The sequence below is a fragment of the Garra rufa genome, chromosome 18 (genome assembly GCF_049309525.1).
Source record: "Garra rufa chromosome 18, GarRuf1.0, whole genome shotgun sequence".
NCBI lineage: Eukaryota > Metazoa > Chordata > Actinopteri > Cypriniformes > Cyprinidae > Garra > Garra rufa.
Genome location: NC_133378.1, coordinates 36452933 through 36462428, shown reverse-complemented (window position 1 = coordinate 36462428; position 9496 = coordinate 36452933). Strand labels below are relative to the sequence as shown.

The 9496-nt window shown below is 33.6% G+C and overlaps 1 protein-coding gene across 1 annotated transcript in view; it reads left to right on the top strand.

The window, feature by feature from the left end:
• The first annotated feature begins 765 nt into the window (after window positions 1-765).
• nfatc2a (nuclear factor of activated T cells 2a) overlaps window positions 766-9496 on the top strand; it is a 48839-nt gene continuing 40108 nt past the window's right edge. Inside the window, exons 1-3 of the mRNA XM_073822936.1 lie at window positions 766-1049; window positions 5431-6352; window positions 8145-8313. Coding sequence (XP_073679037.1) covers window positions 926-1049; window positions 5431-6352; window positions 8145-8313 — 1215 coding nt within the window. The 5' untranslated portion in view covers window positions 766-925. The remainder of the gene's footprint in view (window positions 1050-5430; window positions 6353-8144; window positions 8314-9496) is intronic.

The window sequence follows — 9496 nt, the reverse complement described above, 5'->3', positions numbered from 1 at the left end:
TATACAGACGATAGATAGATAGATGATAGATAGATAGATAGATAGATAGATAGATAGATAGATAGATAGATAGATAGATAGATAGATAGATAGATAGATAGATAGATAGATAGATAGATAGATAGATAGATAGATAGATAAAAATATAAATAGACAGACAATGGATAGTCAGATGATAAATAGATAGATACATACATAGGCAGATATAGATAGATAGATAGATAGATAGATAGATAGATAGATAGATAGATAGATAGATAGATAGATAGATAGATAGATAGATAGATAGATAGATAGATAGACTATCAAATATCTTTTATATTCTATATTTGTTCTGTCTATCGCAGTATCAAGTTTGTATGTAGTTTATTTGATCGTCGTGTCGTATTGTGTAGTGATGAACACCCGGGGGCAGCAGTTCTTACGGGATGAAGCCGGGATTCACACTCGCCCCGATGCTGATCTGAGATCAAGGACTAGTTTGCTTTTGTTGTCGCAGTTATAACTTGTACCTGTCAACAGGAGGCGCGTGTCATCCATTTTATCACCTCCTTCTGATTGACAGACTGTTTCATGCTACCTGTAGCACGACAAACACTCACACAAACCTACTTAAACTGTCACTCTATTTACATTGTGCTCGAGCGGCCCGAGGCACCAAACGCGTCCTGTCTGTTTTGTTGCGTTCATTCCTGATCACTTTGTTCGATAATAATGGCCGTGTTCTGATTTTGTCGCCGATACTGTAAACGGGGGTGTGGGTGAAGTTTAAGTTTAAGGCGGAAGTTGAACTTGCACTCGCACGCGTCTGTCGCTCGATCTCATTCATGCGTTTGGGCGCTCGGACCCCCGCGTCTAAAACAGCCGGCGTTGTCTCGACGCGTTTATGAAGTTGCTGCGGTGTAAATAAATCAGATTGAGACAGATGAGCTCTTTTTACGGCGATAAGGCTGCGTTAGGACTGGCCGAGGAGCTCAGTCAGGTGCACTGTCAGGATGAGCTGGAGTTTGACTATCTCTTTGAGTATGGATCCACAACGGGGCTTCAAGGTTTGTTTCACTAAACTTGTGTGTAAAATGTGTGCTGAAGAATACAATTAGCAGTATAATAATGTGTAGATGATAAAACTATTGCAAATAAGTCTTAAAAATGAAATACTGTATGTGTGCATGAATGTATATTTAATATTATATCTCAGTGAAAACTGTATGGGGACAGAAACGCTTCCTTGGGAGGATTTTAAAATTTTGCAAAATATTAAAGATATGGACATATTAATATTAGAATGTAATGTAATCATTTTATATCATATATATATATATATTTCAATTTTTTTTTATTATGCGTCATTCTAGTTGTTAAGTGTTTATTTATTTTCATTTTTTTGTTCACTTTTTTGTATCTTGTTCCCTTCCACTCTACAACAAACGCTCAGAATACTTCCATCAAAACAAAAGATTTTATACAACAATTGCATTTTTCAAACACTTCCAAGCACATCTCATCTATAATATGACATTTTCGACTTCAGAAATGTAATTCAGTTTTGATGAATGTACATTATCATCTCAAAGTGTGATCATTTCATTTATAGTTTTGATGTTGTACATGATGGTAATGGCACTTAAACTTGCTAACGCAACTTCACACATTATACCAAAGCAAGACGTGACAGAATGCAAATTTTCTGCATTCACAGAAAGACCTACTTCATATATCAAAGTGTGTAGAATACTACAGAGCACATTTCGTAGAATACTGTATCCCATAATGCAATGCGACTTGACAACTTGACCTTTTATTTTCCAGTGTGATGAAATCAGAACTCATCTAAACCAAGTTAGTTGATCGGAGTGCCAAATGTGTAGAAACGTCAGTGTAAAGTTATACACAAAATTTGATTAGAAATGCAAAACAACTATTTATTTCCATAGAGTGCAACAGTCAGGTTCCGAAAGGAAAAATTGTATTCATTTTCTCTATAGAGGAATTAACTGTGAATCATAACTTAAAGAGAGACCTTCTGTAAGCTAGGTTGTTAAATGATGCTACATGCTACTGTTGAAGTCCTCCTCACACATTTGAATTTATTTTTATAATGTCACGTTTAAAAATGGAGTGAACAAATACAGCCACAGCCAATGACGTATTTGTATGCATATTTTGCAATGAATGTTGTAATGAACATCTTGTAATCATTATTATGTAATTCGCAAAGTTTCATGTCCTGTACATTTAGTCCAATTTTCAAATACTGTTCACCACCTAGCTAGTTGATTTTGTTCATGGCTTATAACTATTAAACAAAAGACTTAAAAAAAAAAAACTCTGTCAAAAATACGTTTGGATGCAAGGCTGCTGTTTACCACTTTCAGAATATATTGTCATGTGACAACAATCTTTGAAATGTTTAGTGTTGCATACAGTACAACTACTTATTTTAAAAACTTTTATTGAATCTGAATCAAAACTAAACAGACTTGAACTGAACTGAAGAACAGCACTATTGCCTTCTGTAGAGCTACTTATAACTGAATTTAGCTTGTTTCATAATTTGATGAATTTTGCACAATTATTGAACAAAATTGGATTGACTTGAGCTTAATAATGACTTTATCAACTGTTGTAGAGCTGCTTTATAGATTAACTGAGTTTGCTACATAACTAATAAACTTTGCAACTAGATCTAGTCTTCTGGTCGACTAGTAGTTGTTCATTTTAAGCATTAATCCACTAATTGCACGTTTAATAATAAACCATTTAAATCATAATAATGAGACTTCAAATGCCTATATAGACTAAGCGCTCAAGTGCATTCATAAAGCTTGCCACAGCACACCGGCAGAAGTAATGATTATGAATGTGTCAGGGAAAAACAGTAAGGAGGCTGCATTAACATTTTAATAATTAATTGATAAACTAGTCCTTTCTTTGTTTTGGGCTTAAGAAATGAAGTTGGCAACACTGACTCGCCTGTATGCATGGGTTACATCATTTGAGAATATTTGTTTTCTATTTGAATTGGTTCATTTGAAAGTAGACCTTTCACACTCTATAGATATATTTTTCATGTCTGTAAGACAAGTAAACAGAGTTTCGATTATTTATTTCATTTTGACGCATTAAAGGTCAGAGACAGAGTTTGCTTTCGTTATTTTATAAAAGTGCAATGTTTTGTTGTTATTGTGAGTGCACACAAACAAACGTAGAGTCTTTAGTCTTCACAGATTAGAAAGATGTATTACTTTTATCTGTATGAGCAAAAATGACAGAGTATTTTAAGAGAAAGTGACCGCACCGGCGCCTCCATCTGTCATGCAGTGAGCGCGATACTGTTAAATATCACACATTTTTCGGTTAACATTAGATTGAGTGGCCATGTGAAGTTGCTACTATTTACGTATTTTAGATGATAAGCCATATTTGGGGTCAATGAATGATAGGTGAGCGTTTGAATGTCCTGCCCAAAGTACTCTATTACCAGACCAGCTGTTAACAATCTGTTCCTAGTCAGTAATGTAATCTAATTACTCATTTCAGGTAATGTATTCTGATTACTCTTGGATTACTTGGGGTTGTCCCAAAATTCAGAAGCATGTGTGGCATTCAGAAGCATGTATGGCAAATTTATTGACATGACATTTAATCATGTAGTCCATAAAACGTTTAAAAACATTTTAAAATGTAATTTAATCCAATTACAAATACAACATTTTGGAATATGATTACTTAAAGGGATAGTTCAGCCAAAAATGAAAATTACCCCATGATTTACTCACCCTTAAGCCGTCCTAGGTGTATATGGCTTTCCTCTTTCATACGAATACAGTTGGAGCTATATAAAAAAATGTTCTGGCTCTTCCCAGCTTTATAATGGCAGTAAATGGCTGTTAAGATTTTAAAGACCAAAAAATCATCATAAAAAGTGCTCCACATGGTTCTGGGGTGTTAATAAAGGCTTTCTGAAGTGAATCAATGCGTTTGTGTAAGAAAAATATCTATATTTAATACATAATAAACCGTAATCTCTAGTTCCTGATAATTGTCGTACATGCGTTTACAGTAGAGTGGCGTTCCAGTAAAGAAAAATGTCAGAGGATTTCTATATAAGCCAAGACGAAACTGGTTTTCCTTTGATGTAAAAAAAACTTGGTTCTCATAAGACCAGTATATTCTCAAGAGGGCTTACGCTATGCCTATGTTCTACGTCATCCGCTGGAACGTCACTCTTTCGTGAAAGCACGTACAACATTTAGCCTAAGCTAGAGATTGTGGTTTGTGAAGTATTAAATATGGATATTTTTCATACACAAATGCATTGATTCACTTCAGAAGGCCTTTATTAACCTTCCGAGCCATGTGGAGCACTTTTTATGATGGATGGATGCACTTTTTTGGACTTCAAAATCTCAACAGCCATTCACTGCCATTATAAAACTCGGAAGAACCAAGACATTTTGTAATGTAACTCCAATTGTATTCGTCTGAAAGAAGAAAGTCATATACACCTGGGATGCTTTCTTACACAAACGCATCGATTTACTTCCGAAGGCCTTTATTAACACCCTGAACCAGTGTACAGCACTATTTATGATGGATGGATGCACTTAATTGGACTATATTTCATTTTTGCGTGAACTATCCCTTCCTTTTAGATTTTGGCGGAAACTAGAGGTTATGGTTTATGGAGTTTAAAATATGGATATTTTTCTTACACAAATGCATCAATTTACTTCAGAAGGCCTTTATTAAAACCATGAACCTGTGTGGAGCACTTTTTATGATGGATGGATGCACTTTATTGAACTTAAAAATCTCAACAGCCATTCACTGTCATTATAAAATTTGGAAGAGCATTTACATTTTTAATATCACTCTGATTGTATTCATCTGAAAGAATAAAGTCATATACACCTAGAATGGCTTGAGGGTGAATAAATCCATATTTATTTCCAGATTGCATGAAATCAGTTACTACCCTGCACTGATGCCTCTATTGACTTTGTACAGCTGCTTTATACAGTAGTTGAGCTGAGTTTGTTTCATAACTCATAAACCTTGTAACATTCATACTATAGTAGTCAACATTTGAAGTGGATCAAAACCTTTCATCAAAGTTGTCCTAAAACCTGTTCTTGTCTCAGGACAACTTTGATAAACTTTTTCTTGATCCACTTCAAATGTTGAACTTAATTGACTGAACATGGAACCGAAAATTGACGCTTTTGTTTTTTAGACCTGCTTAACAGTTGAAATTGTATTTTGTGCACCTTTTAGTTGTTATTTTCTTGTTTATTACTGTGAAGCTGCTTTGAAACTATCTGTATTGTGTAAAACGCTGTGATTTGATTTTAAATAGTAGACTGCACATTGTTTACCAAGTTTTTGGACACTCTCACCCATTTTGTGTCTGTTGTTTGTTTGCTGCAGATGACCAAAGCATCTCCTCGCACAAAGACCTCATCTCTCCTCCCAGCCTCTCCTATCCTGTGGAGGAAGCTCAGGCGTACGGCATCAAGCCGTGTGCGGCTTCCTTCGCCGAGCTCAGCGCCGAAGGTCTCTCAGGCTACGAGCAACTGGAGCCGAGAGTTTTCCCGGATAGTGCCAGACCCAACAGCCAGGCCCTGAGCCCACGAATTGAGATCACGCCCTCCCGCGAGCACTATAACCATGGTCGAGACTCGATCCAGAACCATCTCATAAACACCAGCCCCAGTCCCGGTCTCACCGTGCCTGGCCACGACCCTTTGGCCTACCGGGAGCCGCAGTGCCTGAGTCCTGCCAGCAGCAACTCGTCCACCTCCTGGCACTCGGAGAACCTCTCGCCCTGGGCTTCCCCTTGTGTTTCGCCCAGCAACAGCCAAGCGGCTGGAGAACTTTGCCCACGGCTCCAGGGCGTCCACACGGGTTCCCCTCGAACCAGTCCGGGCACTTCTCCGCGAACCAGCCTGGCCGAGGACGGCTTCGTGGGGCCGCGCTCTCCTTCGCCCCGGCCCGGCTCACGTTCCACCTCCCCTCTATGCAAACGCACCTACGACATGTACAGGAATCTGGTGCCGGTGGCCCGTTCGCGCAGCCCGTCACCCCACGGTGGCCACGAGGAGCATCACGCCCCACATTATGGCTCCAACAACATCTCTGGGGTCATGAATGGCTTCGGCGCTGCCCAAGCAAATTCCATTCCTACCAAAATCGTGAAGACCAACCAGCAGGCCTACCCGCTTTACCCTGAGAACCACACTGAGAGTTACCTGGTGTCGTGTGACCAGGATATGAAGTCCAAACCTGGCCCTGAACCGTTCTTCGTAATCCCTCAAATCTGGCCTAAACAGCTGGTGCCTGGAATATGCAGGTAAATATTTGTGGCTTTATTTTCTTTCGATGCATGGTTTAAAAATAGTTTGTTGTCATTACAGTTTGGTAAAGATACAAAATTACAGTTAAATTGGCACTTATTTACACTTTTCATGGTACATGTAACCCCTAATATGGGTGTCTATACCAATAAGGTTATCAGTTACCGATATTTGACCGATATGCAAACATATACATTATAAAATTTAATAAAACAAATTCTGCGTTAAAAGAAATAAAAATATTTGTTTAAAAATGTCTGAAAATGTTTGTTTATTATCTGTTGGCTAAGCAGACTTGTGCCGATAATCTTAAATATTAAATTATTTACAAATTAAGCAAAAAAATTTTTTTAAAGGCATTTATGCCCCTGATAATTTTAAATATTAAATTATTTAAAACATAAACAAAACAATTAAATAAATATAAATGTAATGTAATATTCACATCAAATAAAAATAACAAAAATAAATACAGTTTATGGTCGTTAAGATTTTTTTTAAAGTTTTTTTTTTGCCCCCAATAATTTAAAATATTAAATTATATAAATATTAAGCAAAACAATTTAATAAATAGAAAATTAATTTAATTTAATTTAACATTAATATCATTCATAATAAAAAAAAATTATGGTCAGTATGATTTTTTTTTGGGGGGGGGGGCAATTATGCTCCCTATAGTTTTAAATATTAAATCATTTAAATATTAAACAAAACAATTAAATAAATAAACATTAACAACTTCATAGAGTAAGTTTTTTTTTATGTTTTTGAAAAAAAGGCAGTTATGCCCCCGATAATTTTAAATATTAAATAATTTAAATATTAAGCAAAAAAATAATATATATACATTTAATATCATATTAATTCATATAAAATAAAAAACAATAAATATAGTTTATGGTCAGTAAGATTTTTTTTTAATGTTTTTAAAAAAAGGCAATTATTCCCCCAATAATTTTAAACATTAAATTGCTTAAATATTAAAACCAAACAATTAAATAAATATAAATTTAATATAATAGTAATATCATATAATGAATAAATAAATAAAAAATAAAGTTAATAAATAAATAAAGTTTATAAATAATAAATAAATAAATAAAGTTTATGGTCACTAAGTTTTTTTTTTGTTTTTGGTAAAAAAAAAAAAAAAAAAACTTTGCCCCCCAAAAATTATGCCTCCAATAATTTGAAATATTAAATTATTTAAATATTTAAAAAAAATTAATTAATATAAATTGTATATAATATTAATATCATAGAAAAATAAAAAATAAATAAAATTTATGGTCAGTAAGATTTTTGTGTTTTTTGAAAAAAGGCAATTATGCCTCCAAAAACTGCATTTATTTGATATGAATACAGTAAAAACAGTCAAATTGTAAAAAATTTTTTACAATTTCAAATAACAATAATTTATTCCGGTGATCCAGTGCTGAATTTTCAGCATCAGTACTTAGTGTCACACGATCCATCAGTAATCATTCTCGTATGTTTATTTGCTACGCAAGAAACATTTATTTGAAATAGAAATCTTTTGTAACATTATAAATGTCTTTACCGTCCCTTGCTGAATAAAAGTAATATTTAAAATCAACAAATCTTACTGACCCTAAACTATAAAGATGTTTCCAGTTCAGCCTGGTATCAGTGGTAGAGTCTTATTACTTATATAAGATGTCATGTTCTGCAAAACCCTCCGTGGCTCATGCACCTGCTGCTCCTTTCATGCTACGAATGGGATATGTGAAGCAAATGAGCATGACTATCATCTTTCATTTGTGGCAGCATCCCCGTGGCCTCCCTGCCCCCGCTGGAGTGGCCTCTGCCCAGCCGCACCGATCAGTACGAGCTCCACATCGAGGTGCAGCCCAAACCGCACCACAGGGCTCACTACGAGACCGAGGGCAGCCGTGGGGCGGTCAAAGCCCCTACTGGAGGACACCCGGTGGTCCAGGTGGGTGTTCGTTCAGTGTCGTCTCACTAGACGTGCGTGTGAAGGTATTTCCTAGTCATTATGCAGCGCGAGGTGATTTCGCCCCAGGTCAGGGCTATGAAAATGGCCTTCTGCTCGCCTGTGTGTTGTCCGTGCTTTTATCAAGCCTCACACAAATGAACGCACTCATTCATTTGTAGAGCATTGCTATTGTTATTGCTCATGCTTACAGTTAGGGATTTTTTACTTTATTTCCCTTTTTTCCTTGAAAACCCTAACTCTAATTATTAAAAAAAAACAAGTTAAATATATTATTTTATTTGTTTTACATTTGCAGTTGTATTAATTGCATTTTTATTTTTTATTTGTAGTTAATATTATTTCTTTACTGTGTTTTTTTATATATCTTTATTTTATTATTTTTTACCTCTTTAATTTAATTTGATTAATTGCATTACATAAATATAAAACATGTAAAAATTTCTAATTTTTTTTATGAGTTATATATATTTACTAATTACTAATAATATTATATATAGTTACTAATTATTTATTTAATATATATTTATTTTATTTGTATTTATTTATTTTCCTCTTTAATTTTATTTTATTAATTACATTATGAATATAAAAAATATAAAAAATAAAAAATTTAGTATTTTATTTATTGCATTTATGTACTTTTACTTATTTACATTACAAATCATTTTAATTTATATAACATTAGTTCATTTAAAAATGTATATACAAATTTGCATTCTAAATACAATTTTTTTTTTTATATTTTATAGTTTAATTACTTTTTACTTTGTATTTCATTTATTGCATTAATTTGTTTTTGCAATTTATATATATATATATATATATATATAAAATTGTGTGTGTGTGTGTGTGTGTGTGTGTGTGTGTGTGTGTGTGTATTGTTATTATTCATTATATATAATACAAATTATTTATTTAATATATATTTATATTTATTTATTTATTTTTTACCTCTAATTATTTTATAAATTGCATCATAAATATGAAACATATATAAATTTTGCATTCTAAATAACAAACAATATATATTTCTTTATTTGTATTACTTTTATTATTCATTATATATTATACTACTTATTACTAATTATTTATTATATATATTTTTTTACCTCTTTAATTGTATTTTATTAATTGCATTCTAAATATAAACACATATAGTAAA